Source organism: Idiotropiscis lumnitzeri, unplaced genomic scaffold (assembly GCF_059441095.1).
Source record: "Idiotropiscis lumnitzeri isolate Australia: NSW breed Sydney's pygmy pipehorse unplaced genomic scaffold, RoL_Ilum_1.0 HiC_scaffold_35, whole genome shotgun sequence".
In the NCBI taxonomy this organism is placed as follows: Eukaryota; Metazoa; Chordata; class Actinopteri; order Syngnathiformes; family Syngnathidae; genus Idiotropiscis; species Idiotropiscis lumnitzeri.
The window spans coordinates 1,915,058-1,936,452 of record NW_028283573.1 but is presented as its reverse complement, the minus strand read 5'-3'; the positions used below and the strand labels follow the sequence as shown (position 1 = coordinate 1,936,452).

The following is a 21,395-nucleotide window of genomic DNA, read 5'->3' as shown; positions in this document are numbered from 1 at the left end:
TACATGTCAATGATTCTGAACTATGTTGACATGAGGGGGATGCAGTTCATCAAGTCAGGCCGAAGCCTCGTTTAATAGATACATTTTGCGTTGAGTAAGAGCCCCTCCCCAAGTCATAAAAACTGAGCAAATGTACCGAAAAGTAAATGTGTGAACTTACTTTTGGCGTCCCGACGATCTGAATGATGCAACTTCCTGTGGCACTCTGGGAAGGGACCACATTTGGACGTCACACGCCAAATCTCACGCATATGACACATTTTCTCTGTCACACACACGTGCACCCTCGTACGCTGTCAAATGCACACGCCCCCCCCCCCCACAGACACACACACACACACACTTTCTCTCAGCCAGCGGCGAATGGCGAATTTCAGGAAAACATGATGTTGTTCCAGAACGGCTGGTCTAAATCTGGTCCGGTCAAACGGCGTGACAAATGCCGCCACCGCCCATCACAGATTAATCCCCGTCGACGATTACGTTTAGCGTGTCATTAGCGTGAAAACGTTTATTCGCTGGCATGTGTAGATTTGCAGGCGACGGAACGGGAGCCTGGCGTCCGTTTCGCCTGCGTCCGATCACCACTCCCATTTTTTGAGGTTGACTACTAATGTATGCGGCGTCACAGTTTTGGGAGTTTTTTGTTTTACGACGCGATTGTACTCGATAGATTTGCCTTTCGTGACTCTTTTGCATCCAAATAGTTTGCTTTCTCAAGCACAACTTTGATCAAAGTTTGTCCGTCTGCAAACTGTTCTGCACTGTCCCATCACATTTCTATTATTGCCCCCCCCCTCACGACATGATCAGCTCGTCAGGGGGAAGATCCGGAGCCGTTGTCAAGCTACAGCACGACATTTTTCTATCTGCATTCAAAACAGATTCTTGCTGTTCCAATTAGTTGAGTGGGTCATGAAGACAACTGGAAATAAATAGTTCATATCTTCTTTAATAAAGGCTTTGTGATGCCGTTGACGTCACATAACAAAAAGATTCTTGTTTTATTGAAAGATTTGACCGTATCGCGAGCAGCAGACGAGTCGCACTTGTGTGCGTTTAACATCCAACGCTGGCTTGACCTTTGTTTCTCTTTTCCTACTCGCCTCATTTTCGGGCGAGCGAACGTTCGGAGGGGTCGAGCGGCCCGGCGACGGCGATGCCGAATGTGGTGGAAAGTTTTTGGGGGGCGGGACCACAAAGAAGCCGTTTTCCCGCTTTCGATGAGTCGAAAGCCAATTTATGACGCTCAATGTCCCTTCGCACACTTCCTACTTCCTTGGCTAAATTGAACACGTATCATGTGCGGACACAAAAAGCCATGCAATACCGAGTCCGTCTATCGAGCCTACGTTTGTTGTCAATAAATAAGAGACGTTATGTACAAAGTGCGTGGCGGCTTTGGAGCAACATTTTCCCTTTTAAAACCTTGAACGCTCCTTTTCACTCCACGACCTCCGAAGAGAGACATTTGTGCCGGGCGTCCCGGTCGTCGAACGTCACCTTTTTGTTCCTCTTTGGGTCGATCCAGGAGTTGCGGATGACGGCGTTGTTGGGGGTGGGATCGGCCTCGATGATGGACAGCACCCTCTTCTTCATCTTGCTCTTCAGGACTTTCTGGAACTTCTGCCTGGTGAAGGCGTAGAGCAGCGGGTGGAAGACGGTGGTCCCGTAGGCCATGACCAGGAAGCCCAGTCTCAACTTGACCATCAGGTCGCTCGGGCCCAGGCTGAGGATGACCGTGTTGAGCAGCGTGATGGGCGTCCAGCACAGCACAAAGGTGGACACGATCAGCAGGGACATCCTGAAGACGCGTTTCTGCCGCTCGCGCCTCTCGCGGTGGCGCTTGACCGCCCGGCGCAAGGCGATGATGACCGAGACGGAGGTGCGCATGCCCAGCGTGGTCGGGTTGCGGCCGCCGCCGCCGCTACTCTGGGACACGTCGGTGGCCTCCTGCTGCGGCGTCATGGCCGTCATGGACGCTGGCTTTTTTCTGCGCGCCTTCTTCTTCTGAGAGGCGTGGAAGCGCGTACCGATGCGAATGTTGAGCGCCTGCAGGATTTTGGAGTAGGTAATGAGCATGACCACGGCGGTGAAGAAGAAAATGGGAATTTGAGCCAACAGGTGGTAGTAGAGGCCCGCTTCCGTGTCGTACTGGTTGGAGTGGACCACGTTGTCCGCCAGGGTCTGGTTGAGTTCGGCGCGGCCCGGCGCGAAGAAGCCCACCTCGATGAAGGGAAGCAGAAAGCTGACAAAGGAGAGCACCCAAATGGCGGCCATGAGCGCCAGGGCCCGGCGCACGGTCAGCACGCGGTTGGCCGGCTTGACCGAGATGTCGTAGCGGTCCAGCGTGATGGCCAGCACGTTGGCGGCCGTGGCCACGCTGGCGAAGGACACGCACGCCTCGTGGAAGCAGCACACCAGCGCCGTGTCGCCCTCCAGGGAGAGCAGGACCACCACCATGGTGAGGGGGATGCAGCACAGGCACACCAGCACGTCCACCACGTGCAGGTTCATGGTCACCATGTTGCTGACCGAGCTGATGAGGTTGGACTTGATGCAGTAGAGGGCCAGCACGGTCAGGTTGGAGCTCAGGCCCAGGAGGATCTCCAGCGTCAGGAAGCCCGTGACCGACACCTGGAAGCTGACGGGGTAGCCGTAAGGGGCGGCGGGCGCCGGGCTCGCGCTGCGGCCGAGGGGCTCGCCGTGGTCGGTGACGGTGACGTTGCTCATGATGCCTTCTCCTTTCGGCCAGGGGACGATCTGCATTATCCTGCCACGTTTGAGGGACACAAAGGACAGATGAGGTCTGCGTTTCGCCATCGCAAACTTGTCAACCGTTGCGTTTTTTTCAAGCGGTGTCGAAAATTGCAGTACCATGTCGTACCTCAAGAGACGCGGGCAGCGGTGAGCTCTACTGAAAGACGTGTAGCACGATTAAGATGCAAGCAGGGGGGAGAGTGAGAGGGAGAGAGAGAAAACAAAGCCGGCTTCATCTTATTCTTATGAAATCAACATCTTGAAGCAGGCAGCAAGATGTGTTTTTCAAGTGGCGAGCTTGAGACTCTCACAAAGATGAAGTTCACCCGTGAATCAGAGGTGACGAGACAAACGTTTCCATTGGCAGTCTTACCGATATGGACCATTTCAATGAAGCGGATGAGCGTGTTTTGGTTTTCCCAAAGAGGAACTATCACGGGAGAATGTGGAAGTAATGAGCACGCTCCACGCCAGAAGGCCAGAAGGCCAGAAGGCCAGAAGGCCAGAGTCCACATTCCAAAACTTGCAAGGCTGAGGAGAGCCAATTGGTTCGCGGGTCGAGTATCAGCTGCGCCGCGGAAAACAATCCTGTGGAAACGCCACACGTCACTTTGTCACGATGGAAAAGCTGGTCTGAAAACTCGTTTTGATTTGGGGGGCTTTTGACTCCACATGAGACTTTTTCACAGCCTTTTACTGTCTTCATTTGTTTTAGCTCTTATTTTTGCTGCGCTTTGTAAAGAGCAGTGCGTGGTTGTCTTAAAGTGCTTTCGAAATACAATCGAGTTTGTGTAAGGAGAACTCTCGATGGCAGCAATGCAGAATTAGCAAAACTCAAAAATGCTCTTCCATTCGATGACAGAAGGCCTGTACTTTGATTTATTGTTTCTTTTTGGTGTTGTGCCGTTGAGATTCTTATTTCTTTATTTTTGGTCTTGTAAAAGATGTGCTTTGGCGCAACGCTGGTTGGGCGACGCGAACTTGCTGAGCTTTTTTTTGCCTACGCTGCCTGTTGTGGGCGGACAAAAATGGGGCGCGAGGCGAGTATTTTGCCCCCTCTGGGTGGGCGTGTCCTCTGCATAATACATGCGCAGCAGAGGTCAAGAAAGACGACACCGTGGCCACAAAGGGACAGAGGAGCCAAATTTGTTAGCGTTTGTGCTCCCGTCACTTGACGAGCCGCCACGGTGGAGTTACGTTGGAAAGATACGAGCACAAAAGGAGGTCGCTGCACTTCAAACGATTGAATTAACGGCCGCGTGGTATTAAAAAGGAAAGAACTTTCCCCGGAGACCCAAATGGCAATGTGAAGATGAGCTTGCCGTCGTATTTAAACTTGCCTCCAGCACTATCTGAGTCGCAGGGCGGCGCAATCGGGCCAGCGAGCGTGTGCGGGATCCGTCCGATTGAGCATCACGTCCACACTGTCGGGCAAAGACTTGTCGTGGGCCGGCTGCTCGAGCGTTTAGGAGGTCAGAAGAACCTCTCTTGAAATCCACACCAGGAGAGACAAACAAACACGCTCCATTTGCTCAAGTCGGGAATCCCGATTTATATCCACAAGCTTGTATTCCAAGAGAGTGTCAGTCGGTCGGCGGGATTGATGAACCGCCACAGCGTCTCCGTAATCGGTGCCTACGAGGTCAGCGTCTCCAGCCCATGACCCCTCCCCCCTACCCGACGAGTCCTTGGCCGTCTGCTTCTTCTATCCGCACGCTGGACTCCAGAAGCGTTGCACCGGCATACCCAGCGCCGGTCTCCCGCCGGCCCCTCAACATGCTTGAAGCTTCGACGACGGCAGATTGCGTGAGTGGAACAGATTAGTGGAGTGCCCAATCGGCGCGGCGTGTGACCGCCGTGACATTTGCGATAGCGGAATTTAGGAGGAGAGATTGCTCGGACGGAAGGTCATCTCGACGGGAGTTGAGCGCGAGCGGGATTTTTCTCCCTGCCCTTCAATCCTGCGTCTTGAGGCGACCTGCGGAGAGAGAACGAGCCAGTAAATGGATGAGCGAGGAGGAGCAGGAGCAGAGGTACGAGTGTTGCTGAAACGAAATACATGCGCCTCGCAAGAAGGTCTCATTTGCATTGCAGCGAGCCTCTGATGTCGCCGCCGCTCGTCTTTCCATTTTCATCACGGCAAACCCTGCCGCTGTTCCACCGCCTTACCGGGGACGATTGCCGTCTCTTTTTGCCACGCAAATCATCCCGCTGGTGTGAAATGATTGGATGACACTTTTACAGCCGCCGTGATGAAACGCTTGTGCAATTTGTCAAGATGTAGGGCAGGCGCGCTGGCTGAGAGCCTTACGAGCGCAACGTGATTCCTCAGGAAACTTGTCAAGCAGACATGCACGCTTCCTCTGTATGAGCAGATAATCGCCCCCCCCCTCAGCCACCCCGCGGAAGGAATATGCCCACGACCGTGTGACAGACGACCCTTCTGATCTCAGCCGTATGCATTTTCCTCTTTAGCGAACGAAATGAAACTTCATGTCAACGATTCTTCATTGACGTGCAAACGTTTTCTTCATTTATTTTTCTTTTGTTCCATTGTCTCTTCATTTTTTTCGGTTCATACACAGCACGCATATTAGATGGCAGTCTTCCGTACTTGAGGCGATAGCGACAAACTACAGAAGTTACTGCATGCCGTTCCGACACTCGTAAAGGGTTCGGAGTTGCGAGTTCCCGGTCCCAACGCACGTAAACACGCACCGCGCACGTTGTCCTCTCGTCTATCTGGCAATCCGGTTGCAGTGATGCAACAACAGTTGTCCCGTTTTCCTCCTCGAGCCCGACGGGAGACCGCAAGGGACTCGGTCCGTGGTGGGCTTCTCCGCCGCCAGGCTTTCATCCACCCAGGCGGCCGAGCGTGTGACGACTCCTCAACCTCCCTCGGCTGTCTGGGTGGGAGAGCAAACCTCGGCACTCCTGCTATCTCGATCTGCGCTCGCTCGCTCGCTCGCTCCCTCTGTGTCTCTCTCTTTTACTGCGGAGGTTTGCAGTGCTCCCCCATTCCTCATTGGTCTGCCGTAATGCCTTTAACCCTTTGCACTTTCTTTTGTTCTCGCTCAAGCGCAGCATCCCGAGTGGCACTGTTGTGATTTGAATAAAAATCTTTTTGTCCCTGTACTGAGCCTGCAACCAGCGAAGAGAGCCAACCAATTACAAATACTTTGTTACTGTACTCGAGTAGATTTTTCACGTATCGTGGCTTTAGTTGACTTGATTTATTTTTCGCCCCAAATGACTTTTGACCCATGACAAGGCACTCTACACTTGTTTTTGTTTCGGTTTCACATCAGGCAGCTTTTCCAAAAGATCCTCCTTCCGTTTTTACAAGATTCAATCCTTCCCTTGCCAATGGAGCACCGGTTGAAATTGAACCAGCATTGCAAAATTGCTGGCTGGCATGGAGGTTTTTTGGGGGGGGGTTTGTGCCCCTCACGGCACTTCGGTGCCAGTTTGAAAAGCTTTTTAGGCAGCCCTTCGCTCCGAGTGCTTCGCCAGCTAAACAAGTTTCTCGAAACACGAATCGTTGTTGACAAGCCGAGCAGAAGCGGAAAGTCTGCTACTGCCACCGCTGATGAAAACGAGCAACTCTGAAAGATGCGCACTGACAACAAAAGCTCACGATCCAGAGTGATGAAGCTTGAGCTCACGGGTCTCAAACTCAAGGCTCGGGGGCCGCAACTGGCCCGCAAAAAACATTTGATGGGGCCCCAGAAGGCGAGCCAAGCGTGTCGACTCCATGATTCGTGCAGATTGTCGTCACTTTTAGCCATTCTGAGATATGAGATATTGCAAGGTTGTTTTGTTACCAAATCCACCATTTGAAATAAATGGACAAATTCCCGAACAAGCAATTGACTGGCTTCTGATTTTAAAAGGAGTTATGCATCAATTTGTTGTGTATACATGTGACAAGTGTGAAGGCGAGCATGAATTTCTATATGCTCAGAGTCGTCGAAACCATAAGAGGCATATGGCCTGTCACAAAAACGAGTTGGGCACCCCGACCGACCTCAAAGCCTTCAAGTGGAGCCACAAAGCTGCTCAGAATGCTGCTGAAACATTTTCATGCCAAGACGACATTTTGTAACATCGCCCCAACGTCAATTGCCCCCGGCCATGAGCAAGGCGGCGAAATGGTGAGCAAAACTGCGACGGCAAAGCTTTGAAATGCTGACGACTTTAAATCAACCCGAAAATGCAAGTAGGTCCTGATCGGGAAACAAGGAGACAGACAAACCTGTATAGCGATCCGAAAGCTTCAATGCGTGGAGATTGGATTAAAAACAAAAAAAGGAACAGTTAATTAACACTTCATGAATTGTAAACACGCTTTTGGTGAGTTAAGCGGGAGAGCAGACAAGAACGTGACGACGTTGCTGGGATGAAAAGAAAAATAAATAAATAAAGTGCATTTCTGTTGAAGGTTAAATCTTGCGGCTCTGGTTAAGTTGGTAGAGAAGAAAAGGAAAAAAAAGGGGACCATGTCCAAACAAAAGTCGGCTGCGGCTCTCAATTAAAACGAGCGTCTGCCATTGTGTCGTCCGAGCAATCCGAGCGCGACAACCTGATCAACATTAACGACAAGAAGCGGGTAACACCAGCGCCAAAGTTCAAATTCGGGCAACAAACAGTTCAGGGGGGAGCCCGCCTCTCGCCCTCGAGGCAGCTCACCTCACCGCTAAGCCCAACGAGGAGCGGTCGAAAGCCAAAAGTAGGACGACAGCATCTGGAGCAATCTCAAATCAATATCATAATATTAATATTCCGCTTGGAATGTTTTCATGTGCGCAGATCGCAACTCGAGTCAGTTTTGCTCCGACCACGCCATCGGAAACGTTCTCACGCGCCGGTCGTACGAGGATGAATTTGAAACGCGACGCGGGCAGGCCGGGGATCCTGTCGGCGCTTGCCAATGACGAGTAACACCGTTCATTGTTTTGCGTCTTTTCAAATTGAGATTGGGGAATTTCAAGCTCCATTTGGTTGCGCTTGCCAAACAAAACAGGCGGTGGGCCGAGAAAAAAAAGAAAACCCTCACGCGTCTCCGAGGCACTGAAGAGACAAGCTGGCCGCCTTTTGACTTTTGCAGCCGACACGCAACGTTTGTGCAAAGTGAGGGTGAGGCCGACTTTTAGCGCACTTCTCAGACCGGGTTAGTTGAGCACCCATTTTTAACACTTCCAATTGGTGACAGATGACATGTAGAGTACCGATTTAAAAAAATGAAATAAGATAATTAAAAACTAGACTTGGGGGGGAGAATGCTTCCGAACGCAGTTCGGGATAGGTTTTTGGGAGACTTCTGACCTCTGACCTCTGCTGACTTTGATCTCTCAAAACGCTCACATTTTCCCCGATGGTCGGCATACGTGTAAAACGCCGGTGCGGAAACGTTCCGTTCCCAAGAATTTGCAACATGAAATAAACGAAAGCCTTTAATATTTCATGGCTGTAAATATTTCATTCAGCTATTTCTCCCTGTCAGCGCTCTCCACTGACTGATATTCACCGCCACGCTTTTGCTTTTTTCTCCACTGAGCAGACGGATACGTGCTGCATGAGGCTGCCAGTTGTCAAGCGTGCGCAATCGTGTGCTTATCACCTTTATGCGTGCGTGCATGCGTGCGCGTCGAGGAATCGCATCGGGCCAACTCACTCCGTCTCTGGCTTTCTCGAACAGAAAAAAAAACAAACCTGGAACCTTTTTGACCCAATTGGTGGTCTGCCCGTCTATTAGGGATGGGCGATAAACCGAAAATTTATCGTTACAGAAATTTAGTACAATGGCCCACATCATTTTTCACATGTCGGTAAAAAAAAAGAAAAGAAGTCTTTTCTGTCTGCGGCAATGTTCATGCCCCGTTAAGACGGCTACAATGCGTCTAGTCACGTGACTCCACCCAGCTGAACAAGAAAGAAAACAGACGATGCGGTCGTAGTTGGCGATTCAAATCCTGAAGCGGCTGACGCGGCGGAAGACAAAGTAACGTTCGTTGAACTTGTTCCTGCCACGCTTGTCCCAAAAAGAAATTCGACAGACGATGTTTGAGCAAAAGAACACAAACTCCAACGTGCGTCGTAAGCACCAAAACAGAGCGTCCAACCTTTTTTTTTTTTCCATCACCTCCAACACAACCATGCTGTTGACTTGGAGCTTGAGCTAAAAGTTCAAAGTGAGAAGCAAGGTTGGACAAGTGACAACAGCCCACTAACGGAGTCGACACCATCCGAGAGAACGTCTAAGAGGTGGACGCGCATCGCTAAAGATAGAGCTCCTCGAGCTACAGTGGAGCGCACGGGATTTAAAGTAGCCGGCAAGAGGTACGAAAATATTTGTCGCAAACAGTACTTTGCAATATGGACCACATCGGGCCGGGAGCTCAGACATGTCACGCATTTCGCATCCACATCCGACTTGTGGTCGAGTCGCAACACGGATCCCCGTTTGAGCCCGACTGTGCGTGACGTCGACGACAAGTGGCGACTGCGCACCAGAGTACTCGAGAGGGTACATTTTCCTAAAGATGCACGCGCGTTTATTTGGCATTGGCATTCCATTGACATTTTTTTCATTTTATTTAGCATTTTGTTTACAGGCAACAAGCTCCTTTGCATTTTTTATATTGTTTACAAAAGACCTTTACACAAATCTAGACCTTTGCACGTGGCATGACAGCATCTTGGCGCAATCCATTTGCAGAAAAAGGTTTTCCGAGAGGTAACACCTTTTCTCCTGTTCAAGTCATGCAAAGCAAGCTATTTGGATTGTTTATACAAATGATTTTGGTACTTTCATTGTTTATTGAAAGTAACGTGTACCAGTTGGTAAAAAAAAAAGCAGTTAATATGCATTTCTTGCATTTATTTTGATTTTGGTCCACGGGGGCGAATTTATCGCGCATTTATTGTTATCGTTATCGAAAAATTGCTCAATTTATCGCGATATTAATTTGAGGTCATATGGCCCAGCCCAACCGTCTGTGTATGCGGGGTGTCATTAATAACTTTATCCACAACGCTAAAACGTTGCTCTCATCTCATTTTTGCCTCAGTTACAAGCTTTAAAAAAAAAGCGGTCACATTTGGCATTTTCCAAACCACGAACCGGACGAGTCGCCTGCGGTGCAAAGAACCTGCCGCACAGGCATTAAGGATGTCACAAACGACATCAGCGTAAGAAATTGCGTTCTCCAATTCCACCTGGAGTTGAAAATGGAAAATGCAAAGCCAGTGAAGCTGCGAGTCGGTGACAATCTTGCTCCGCTCCAAAAAGAATCCAGGCCGTGGGAGCTTTTAAAGCTTGAAAGCATTTCTGAGCGTATTGCGGAGTGAACAACGGCATGAGGTTTCTTTTCAATGAAAAACGGACGCTTGTATTCGCCGAGGCAAGCAAAAGCAAATGAATATGAAAAATTGATGAAGGCCCGCCTGCGCTTGAGTTTTTGGTCATTTCTATTTTTCATTCGCTGCCGTTTTCGTGCGGCGTTACTCAGGATTCATGCTTGCTTAGCGAGGATTGCGTTTTCTTATTTGAGGCAAAAGGAGAGGAGCAAAAAAAAACACGAGAGAGGGCGTTCACACCTCCTCCTCCTCCTACATAAAACACAAGCAGAGATTGACGTGCACTGCCTGAAGATGAAAAAATGTTCACCAAGACGGCATCATCATTCCCCAGTGACCTCACTTTGATCTCTTGCAGCATAATCTTTCCATTCTTTCCCCCTTTGTAACATTCAAATCTTGCTAAATAAATCATATTGGTGGGAAGAAAATGTCACTGAATTATGATGAGGTTAAAAAAAAAAAGGATTGAGGACAAGGTGAGAGGAGACGTTAGTACAAATCAACTGAAAAAATGGGAAACCTGTTCGATATTTCCGAACGCAAATCTTCATGTGTCATGTCAACGCGTCGGCCATCCAATTCTTTAGCATGTCTCAATTGCGCAACGCACAAACCGATGAGAGTTATATTGCACTGAAGAGGGGAAGCTCTCCAATGACAATAAAGTGCACTCTGATTCTGATTCTGATCTGCACAGGTTGAAAACATAACAAGGCCATTTTGACCAAGTCGGAGTAGAAAGTCAAGCTGAAGCGGTTTTCAAATGTAGAAAGTGAGAGAAAACAGGTCATCAGAAAACTGAAAGACTCAAGTACAAATGAGGGGAGAAAAATCCACGCAAGCACAAATGTTGACATTGAGACGGGCGAGCGTAAGAGGTCCGTCAAATTGGTGGCCTCGAGCTAACAAGGGCCGTCTTGTGGCCGCCGCCGCACTCGTCCCAGTTCGAGGGTGCGAGTCACCGCCTCGTCCACAAGCACATTCAACACACACAAGCGAGCATCGCAGCCAGCAAAATTGGTTCCACGGTGGCGCCGCCACTGCCGGCCTGCAACAAAGAGCTGCTCACATCAGGCAAGGGGTGTGTGTGTGTGTGTGTGTGTGTGTGTGTGTGTGTGCGTGACGTCCACCCTGCCGTATCCAAAGCGTGTGAGACAAGGCGTCGCAATGTGTCGTCTTTGTCACCGAGCCACAAACAACGGTTTCATTTGTCCACCGTTGTCCTCGTGGTCAAGCGGCGCTTGGAGAATATTGCCCCCCCCCCCCCTTTCCAATTTTGGTGCATCTTTTATATTGCACATTTTATACCTTAGCCTCAAGCAAACAGGCTCCTTCTTGGATAATTGTGCAAGTGAGAGACCTCTTTTTCTTTCCTGAAAGTGATGTTATACTATATGATGATCTGGACAGCCAAATTGAGAACAGGTGCTTCGGAGTACTTTGGAAAAAAGATGTCAAAATGTCTTCAAAGTATAACTATTGAATAAGCAAAAGCAAATGTTCTAATTTATTGCGGGAGGGTCTGGAACATCACGCCATCCCAGCATGGAGCGCAAGTGTGAGTTGTTGTCAGGACAGATGGCGCCACAATAGCCAGCACGACAACGATGTCATTATTGAAGACGTCGCTTTTGTCACGCCAAGAAGTGGACAGGTGATCCGTGCCATCGCAACGACTTTGGAGGCGTCCGTGAAGCAACATTTGTTGCCACTTTGGCGAATTCAATTGCTAAATTCTCGCATACGTTTAGAAGACGATGACGCCTCGAAATCTAAATCGAATCTCATTTTTTTGGGAAATGACGACGCAGAGAGTCTGAACTTGACTCACTTGTGCAATTGACTTCATTAGTCATTATTGTATTTACTCACGTTGATTAGAATTGAAGCGCAGACTTCCCCCCCCCCTCCAATCTTCCTCTTCCCTAGCAATGCACAGATTTTCTTCACACTATCAAGAAAAATAGAGGTTGGTTTCACTGAAAAAAACGTGACGACACGTGGGAAATGAAAAGGAAGACTTTGCATTTTTAATTTCCATTAAAGCGAATGACTTGACAATCACCAACGAGATAAACGTTTTAAAAGCACCAAAACACCCAAACTCGGTCCAAATGTTCAATTCCTCTCAGTTAACAAGTGGCTGACTTCCACAAGGTGACCCCCAAGGTTCAATTCTCGACCCCCAATTTTTGTCCCTTTTGGTTAGAAAATTCTAGTTGCTGATTTGCCGCCGACATCCAACTGTTGATTTTCACCCCCTCTCGCTCAAGCTTGTAAATCGGCCTCTATTATTATTATTATTATTATAAGAGGAATTCATGGCCATTCGTGGGGACTCGGCATGCCTGAAAACTTCTTGATTTTTAAAAGCCTGCGTATTCGGGTGATTTATATTGCAGGCCCTGAACACAACTCCAAAAAAGTCACTCAGTAGTGCTCCCGGAAAAAAAAAAAAATTTAAATGTATTCTCGACACCAGCTGTGCCAATTGTCATGAAATATCCATTGTGACAGGATGAAGAAGAGAAAAAAAAAAAGTCTCAACAAGCCTTTCCTGAAACTGAAGCAGCCACTCTGGGTTGATTCCAGGATTCTTCCGCTACTTTCATATAATTCCACTAATTATTAAAATGCGTCCAGTTTCGTATTCTAGTTGATTCCGGTGTGGCAAAAATCACAGGATGGACTCGCTGACTTTTATTTGTGCACAGGACACTGTTGTCTTGCCGCCGCTGTGGTCACATGACCTCTCCCGTTGTGCCATGAGCACACAACTTGAGTCAGTGAGGTGAAAGTCATCAAGCAAAATGGGCTCGTTCCCCCTGACCTCCGAGATTTGGCATTTCAAGACAAACACACGCACACACATAGTTACTCAGTGGTCTAATTTTTTTTGGACTTTTCCAATTGCATTTTTTTAGAGTTGTGGAATTAGACAGAACTTGACTACTATCTAAAGTTTTATGGTATGTGATTTGTAAATGTACCAATTGTAATTATTCAAGTTTTGGGGATTGTGAGTGGATGCCGATAGTCTCCGCCCCCACTAAAGCAATTCTTTCAATAAAAATATAGCACTATTGTGTAGGGCCGAAAATTTACCGTTATCGAAATTTATTACAATGACCGACATCATTTTTCACATGTCTGTAAATTCGGTGTTTCAAAAAAAAAGAAACAAAGTCTTTTCTGTCTGCGGCAATGTTCATGCCCCGTTAAGACGCCTTCAGCGCGTGTAGTCACGTGACTCCACCCATCAGAACAAGAATGAAAACTCACGACATGGTCGTGGCCCGCGATTCAAATCCTGAAGCGGCTGACACGGCGGAAGACGAAGTAACGTTCGTTGAAGTTGTTCCTGCCCCGCTTCTCCCAAATAGAAATTCGACGTCTGCCGTTTGGAAATATTTTGGCTTCCATAAAGACGATGTTTGAGCAAAAGAACACAAACTCCAACGTGCGTCGTAAGCACCAAAACAGAGCGTCCAACCTTTTTTTTTTTTCCATCACCTCCAACACAACCATGCTGTTGACTTGGAGCTTGAGCTAAAAGTTCAAAGTGAGAAGCAAGGTTGGACAAGTGACAACAGCCCACTAACGGAGTCGACACCATCCGAGAGAACGTCTAAGAGGTGGACGCGCATCGCTAAAGATAGAGCTCCTCGAGCTACAGTGGAGCGCACGGGATTTAAAGTAGCCGGCAAGAGGTACGAAAATATTTGTCGCAAACAGTACTTTGCAATATGGACCACATCGGGACGGGAGCTCAGACATGTCACGCATTTCGCATCCACATCCGACTTGTGGTCGAGTCGCAACACGGATCCCCGTTTGAGCCCGACTGTGCGTGACGTCGACGACAAGTGGCGACTGCGCACCAGAGAACTCAAGACGGCACATGCGTTTATTTGGCTTGACAGTTTTTTTTTCATTCTATTGAGCATTTTGTTTACAGGCCACACGAGCTCCTTTGCACATGGCATAACTAATATTGTTTACAAGAAACAAATCGAGGCCTTTGCACATGGCATGACAGCATCTTGGTGCAATCCATTTGCAGAAACAGGTTTTGCGAGAGTGGTACCCTTTTCTCCTCTTCTTTGTGACATTGTTCACGTCATGCAAGCTATTTGGAATGTTTATACAAATGATTTTTGTATTTTTGTTTTTCATTGACAGTAATGTGTACCAGTTGGTCAATAAAAAAAAGCAGTTAATATGCATTTCCTGCATTTATTTTGATTTTGATCCATGAGGGGGAATTTACCGTGCATTTATCGTCACCGAGGTAAAATTGATCAATTTATCGCGATATTGATTTGAGGTCATATCGCCCAGCCCTACTATCGTGTCACAATTATAGAAGCGGTCAAATTTATGTAACATAACCGCATACAACTGGGCAACGTGTGGTGATGTAAAAAAATAAGAGTCGATTTGCAACGCCATGTTAACGAGAGACGCTTTCACGCTTTGTCTTTGTTGCTGCAGCTACAAAAAAAATCTGCATCTGTACAATGAATGCAACGCACGTGTGCATCAGGGGTAAGCCAACTCATCTGTGACGTGAAACAGAAGCATTGTGGGTAATAGAGTTTCATGGCTAACTCGTGCTAGCGCAGTGCTTCTTCTGTTACCCCCTCCCCCCGCATAGAAAGAAGAAAAGTATTCGCACCCCCACCCTACCACTGATTCTCTGCCGCAACTATAAATAGCATTTTCGTCGCAAGCAAACCTACACCGTAGAGTCAATACTCACTGCGCACAATAGCCAATGAGAGCGCCACGGCCAACTACTGGACTGGAAGTGCAATCACACTTTATTGTAGTATAGCGGGAAAAAAAGCATGTTCTCCAGAGTCACACGTGCCCGCCTCAGCATCGCAACGCGTCCCGCCCCACTATCTGAGAAGCACTGCGCTAGCGTGAGCAACAGAGTCCAAAAGTCCGGACGCATGTCACCAAATGAATGAATACAATGTAAACTTCTCTATCATAGCAGCAAGGCGAGCATCTTATTTAAAAAAAAAAAAAAAGCACATTGCGGCTGATGCGGACATCGTTTAATTTGTGACATGGGGACAGTCGTTGTAGTTAGCGCAAAAGGCCACCGTGACCATGATTTCTTGACTTTTGGTTAGGTTGGGCCAGCAGAGAAGGCCTTGAAGACTGCAATGAAGAAAGGAAAGATTTTGTAGCTCAGTGCTTCAGCCCACCCCAGCTGTACAGCGCACACACACACACACACACACACACACACACACACACGCTCTCAGTGTCCGAGATTGAACGCGTCTCAGAAGTGCTCGACTTCCTGTCACGGCCGCCACATCTGTTTGTGTTAGTTGCGTCAGGCGAGGCGTGGGAACACAAGGCAGCACGTTGGGGACAGCACACTCAAGTCGCCCGGTGACGACACACACGCACACGCACACGCACGCACGGCACAGTGTGGAGCGTCCCAGATGCAGGCCCTCGAGGCCATCAGAGGGCTCGGTGTTAGAGGTCTCATTTCGGACGCTCGTTGTGACCCCACTTGGGAATTGTTGTCCTGGAAAATGTGCAGCTGCTCGCTTTGGACAAACTCTTTCATCCTGCAAAACGTGTAGAAGAGAGCAGCTAATTATTCATCACCTGCTTCGTACAAGAACAAATTGATTGCCTTTTGAGATTGACCTCGATTTACTTGCGCCTCACGTGCATATTTGATGCATAAAGCTTCAAAATATAAATATATGCATCATGAAATAAATACAACACCGGTATACGATTGCTACTTTGCAGGTTTTCATCAATTGTGGGTGGTTCTTGAGCACCTGCGATAAACAAGGCGCAAGTGTACCGAGAGTTTCATTTAGAGCACGTGAGAGGCGGTGAAACTCAAGAAAACAAAAAGTTGCTAAGTGGTGATTCGATTGGATGCAAACAAACACTGTCAAAATAAAAATAAAAATAAAAATAATCCATTCAATTTGCAAGACCCTCAAAGCAATTAAAAGCAAACTGTTCAAAGTAAGAAAATGTAGATTTGAAAAGGCGACGACGGTCATTTCTGTCGCCAAGGCTGTCATCCGCGATTTTCGGTTGCATTCCGCCAGCTGAAAACGGATCGCCCGGCCGGCCGAGGCCGACCGCACGTGACGTCCAAACGAGCAATGTGCACGTCGTCTTGGAGCGGCGAATGGAGAGCGACGACGTTTTCGGCCATTTCGGCCTTGCAACTGCATCATCAAGCTGCCGTTGCCATTTGCGGCTTCGCCCTCTTCAGCTTCGATGCGCTTTGAAGCCAGCGGACAAAAAAAAAAAAGAAAAGAAACCAAGAGGAAACGTGAACGTGCAGATGATGGCGGTCAAGTTTCCTCCACTCTCAAACATGCGGTCGCCGTGCATCTCTGCTCACTTCTCCGAAATTGCTCGGAAATCACAATGTCCATCACAGCTCAGCACGCAGTGGGGGCTAGCGGCACAGTTTATGTTTCAAAAGACTGGTGCTTAAATGACGCTTCCTAGAAAACGCCGTTTTTGTGAAGGCGGAAATGAAAGAGATCCTTTTGAGATTGGAGCGTTCAAAACATGCATGTCACGTCTACTCAGCCAAAGAACTGATTTGAGCGGGCGAGACACATTTAAAATGATGAGAAGAAATCAAGTTGATGATGTCAGAAGATTGGACACAGAGTAGGTCTGTGCTCAAGAAAAAGAAGCCGTGTGACCTTTTAGCGCAAATGAACAGGGAAAGTAAGACGCAGGGAGAAAGCCGGCACTTGCGACACGCTTTAATTGGGACACGGCGTCATGCGGCACTTCTGCCAGTCGTATTTAAAGGCATGCACGTGGCAGCTTCTTTTCACACTTTTCGAGTGTCTGCAAATTCCAGAAATAGATTCCAAGTGTGGCAGCCACACACACACACCAAGCGCTCCCTTCCGGATCGCTTCCTTGTTGTCCGTCGCTCCAAACTCTATTTTTTTTTCGTCTCCTCACCCGAAACCTGTTTTTTTTTGTCCCTTACTTTTTAAGGACTGTTTTTAAAAGTTTTGGAAGCAGCAAATGGTCGATTTCTCACAGTCTCGACAGCGGCGGCGTTCATCTAGCGGGCGACTGAGCGCAACTCCGGCCTTGTGCACCACTCGCACGCTTCTTTGAAAGGCTTTTCCTGCAAGAGGGACGTGTTTTTTCAGCGAGAGCAGACTAAAGTGCTCATCGTAGATGTGTTAGCATGGGTTGTAGCCAACGTGCTAGTTGGGTTAGCATTGTCCGTCAGCCGCTCGCCTGTTTTGACCCATGACAGGTTTCTAGCCCCTCAGCCCGTCCCCCTTCCACCTCGGTCTAGTGGCTAGCGCGCGCGAGCTAAAGGTGACAACGTTGAGCTTGAAAATCCCGCCACGGTAACGTGAATTCCTGGGGCCGGGGCATCCGACATTGTAGCTAACCTTTGGAAGCCGGCACGCGAAAGGTCGAGACACCAGCGTAGGGCAAACAACGTTCGGATCAAGTGACGTCACGTCGGCGCCGACGATGCTAGAATGAAAGAGCAAAAAAAACTTGCAACCGCCTTTGCCTGAGGGAACGAGATGCGCCGGTTCCCCGTTTTCCAATCTCCTCGCAGGTGGGCCCGTGTGCCCTTTTTGCACTTCTCTTCCTCCCTTGTGCAATTAGCTGGCGTTGGCCGGCGGGCGGCTCGTCAGCGAGGCCGCTGGCGTCGGTGCTAATGAGACGGCGCCTTTTGTGCCGACGTGAGCGTCTTACTCAACTTCATTAGGCAAAGAATACGCAAGGATCAGCACCTCGGTCACATTGACGGCGGCAGGCGGAAGCCAAAGTACCGTACTTGCACGCTGTCCTTAATTCAAAGTACTGATACGTCAAGAAAAAGATGATTCAACTTGTGCGTTTCGGCACAATTAAAAAGTGGTCAGAAATCTGCAAAAGTGCCACCCGTACTTTCTGTCAATTGAAAAAACATTTTCAGCTTCGTTTGGCAAATAGAGGTCGTGCTTTGGTAAAATGTCCCCCACTTTTATTAAAGTTTAGAGCTTGAATGCGCTGGCTCCTCTTTTATGCTCTCAAAACTTCCCAACATTATGAACCGGCCTACACACAAAAAAAAAACTAATAAATAAATACGTTTAAAAAATGCAAATTGAGCTTGGTGATAACGGGCGGCCGTGGCCCGTAAGCGGCTTTTCCAGTTTCAAGTCGCTAAACTGATCTTGAGTCGTGGACAAGCGCCAAGTGGAGTGTGTGAGCCTCCCTGCATGTTTTCATGTCACCGTCGCAGTTTGAAAAGACGACAATCAACAACTAACAACTTCCAGGACGACCTTGACAGCTTTGCAAAGAAAGCTCATATTAAAGGAAACAACGTAACCTTCACGGGATAGTTAAAAGCGCTCAAGTTTTTCGCAGCGCAGCCGCTTGGAGCCGAGTCTACGATTCACAAATGAGAATCTCTGAAACAAAGTGCTTCAGGTGGCTGACGTGCGAGTCTTAGCAGGCAGGCGAGCCGTTTCCATTTCCACGCCAGCTCCAGGACGGAACCAGGTGCAAGCGGCGAGCTCTCGGAACAGAAGCAAACGATCGGCTTTGATGCCATGAGCGCTTTTGGGCTGCACGTCCACGTGAATCGGATGAGGAGCTTTCAAAGAATCAATGCTGATGACATGCCGGCTGACTCACAGGCTGCATGCTTGCATGTGCATCCTGGCGTGCGTGCGTGCCCAGATTGCATCCTGCCATCAAGCACTGAGCAACTAATTACGCACATCCAAAGAGGAAGGAAGGAAGCAAGGTTCGCATTATGACAGGAATATTATTCAAATCGGATTGAATCTTTTTCATATTTGCTGAGGCTTTCCTATTAAACACTTTTTCTCTGCTGTGAATGAGTCTGCACGGAGGGTACTGACAGGATCTTATTTGTTGGTAAAATGTTGGTGTGGGAGGCAGGCGCAAGTACACAAAAAAAAAAAAAAAAAGGTTGACGTGACGTGACACACTCAACAGGCATGTTTTTGTTTGTTGTTTTTTTTAAACTTTCTTCTCTTCATGTAATACAACATGGCATTATTGATTTTTGCCTGAGATTCAAATTTGGAATTGCAGCAAAACTATTTGCTGAAGGTCGGCCCCTCACGAAAACCCGTTGCTTCCCCGGCATGTTTCGCGACCGTTCAGTGGCGTCTGTTCACGTTGCGCTTCATACGCCCGGCAGAATGGAAGCAAATATTTTCCGTAGCGCTTGTCCTCATTTTGGCCGTGGAGGAAGGGCACCCGAGCCATCGAATCATTGACATTGCATCAGCTAAACATTTAAAGATCTGTTTGTGAAAAATATCCAAAATATGCCTTCAATAAACACGTAAGAAACAATCCCTCGTGACGCAGTGTCGCAAAGGACATTGTGCGATACGACCGGCCGGGGAACCGCGTCGTTGAGTTCAGGTGGGCTCGAGAGCGCTCCAGGGGCGATCGTTTGGTGCTCGGCGGCGGCGGTGTTGTTATTGTCACGGTTGTTCCACGCAGACGTTCGCCAACACTCGTGCGGGCGACAGATGCTCAAGTGATTTGAATTCTCTTGCAGGCTGCAGAGACACCGACGAGGATGCGCGACATCGACGGGCTGTGTTTAGCGGCGCCCCGCGCCATTAAGCAAACTGATTACATTTTGGTCCCACTTCACAAAGTGTCTGTCATTTCTCGGCTTTGCCCGAATGATGGCTAGAGATTGAATTTTCTTGCGGGGGCCTCGCTCGGAAACTCACGGGACGGGCTACAATTAGCGAGCCAAGCATGCTCCGTCATCCTCATGCTCTCAACTTCAACACTTTGGCCTCGTATGACGCAGCGACTCTTTGCTACGTTACCGTCAATTCGTGTTTAAGGCAGGAATATGTTTGCAAAACACCCACGAGCAGCTAAAGCATATCATATTAAGGCCTTGGCCTGCTAATGATGAGGGGCCAATCAAGGTTATTATAGTGCACCAAAACTCACAAAACCTATGGAATCCGACAGTTAAAAATGTGCGTTCACAATATAAAAGCAATGCTTCCAGAGAAAATGAAAATTATAGCAAAAATATCCTCCAGATTTCATGATTGTCAATATGAAGACTGGCACAACAGGTGTCACGAGGGCCCAATTACGGCAGATCTGAACCGATACACACCCACGTCCAAAGACAAGATTGCAGGATGCCAGAAAACGGGGACCTTTGGATAAACTGTGGGACCAGACGACCCAGCTTTGGACTCATGGGACGGACCGATTTCAACCGGCGTAACCTATGATGGAACAACCGTTTCTTTCTTGACTGCATTGAACTTGGGTGCAGGTCCAGGCGAGGATAAGAAAAGTAGCCCAGATATCTTACTTGTACCATTTTTTGAACCCCAGAGAATTGAAGAGACTATCAGAACTAAATTTGGATCAGTTGTTGAGTTTTTATTTGAACTTTTTCCTTTTTGTATATAAAAACAAACACGCATTGAGTAAAGTTTTGTTAATTGTTTAGTAATTCGCATTTGCTTGGTGACTAAATTGCAACAGCGTGTCGCATATTTTATTGGACCAGCTTGGAGATGTTATAACCTGTCAAAAGACTTCTACAAATGGAACATTCAACAATACTCACATCTTTTTTTTCCCCATTTTAGTCAGCTGGCTATGGAAAAGTCAATCCCTTGTCAAGAAGACTGAAAGTGCAATCCATGCCGTCGGCACATCTCGACTGGATTATTGTAACGCACTTGAGTTTGGAGCCAGCCAGCCAGCCAGCCCGCCCACAAGCGCCTCCAGTGGGTCAAAATGTCGCTGCTCGCCTCCTAACTGGAGTTCGGAAGAAGGGAGCACATCATCCCAATTCAGAGTTCTTTTTGACATTCTTTTGTGTTCAAACGTTGAAATGGTTTCACCCCACCTCTCTTAGTTCACCGATCATACTAAATCACAGCCTATATTTGACAAAGTAAGCCGGCATTTTTGAAAAGCAAATCCAAACCCAAAAGTCGGCCGGTTCTCACGACGACCAGTAGGGGGCGTTCTCGTCGAAGGAATCGATGTACTTACAGTTCTGAAGACGGTGACGTTCCCGTGTCCTTCGGCACAAACGCTCCACATTTCTGAAGTGCAATCCAACTTCCTTTAACTGTCCAAAGTCTTTTTTCTCTCCTTCGACGGAGCGCCGCCATTAGCCTGTCCAGTTAATCAAGCTACTGGTTAGCTGTGACTAACTAGACGGCTATGCTAACCGTGCAATGTGGAACACT

At 48.2% G+C, this 21,395-nt stretch overlaps 1 protein-coding gene across 2 annotated transcripts; it reads right to left on the bottom strand.

The window, feature by feature from the left end:
• Nucleotides 1–932: 932 nt before the first annotated feature.
• gpr22b (G protein-coupled receptor 22b) lies at nt 933–21,287 on the bottom strand. Of its 2 annotated transcripts, none has more exons than XM_088287309.1 (3): nt 21,196–21,287; nt 4,101–4,738; nt 933–2,773 (listed from the first exon to the last, which is right to left on the bottom strand). In XM_088287309.1, exon 3 carries the CDS (start codon nt 2,767–2,769, stop codon nt 1,444–1,446), a length of 1,326 nt encoding a protein of 441 aa, XP_088143435.1. In that variant the 5' UTR covers nt 2,770–2,773; nt 4,101–4,738; nt 21,196–21,287; the 3' UTR covers nt 933–1,443. The 2 variants fall into 2 exon arrangements, with proteins under 2 accessions (XP_088143435.1, XP_088143434.1); XM_088287308.1 differs by lacking the exon at nt 21,196–21,287 and adding an exon at nt 5,479–5,781.
• Nucleotides 21,288–21,395: the final 108 nt, after the last annotated feature.

Coding starts and splice junctions, on each gene's coding strand:
- gpr22b (XM_088287309.1), bottom strand. CDS start 2,769: ATGCAGATCGTCCCCTGGCCGAAAGGAGAAGGCATCATGAGCAACGTC.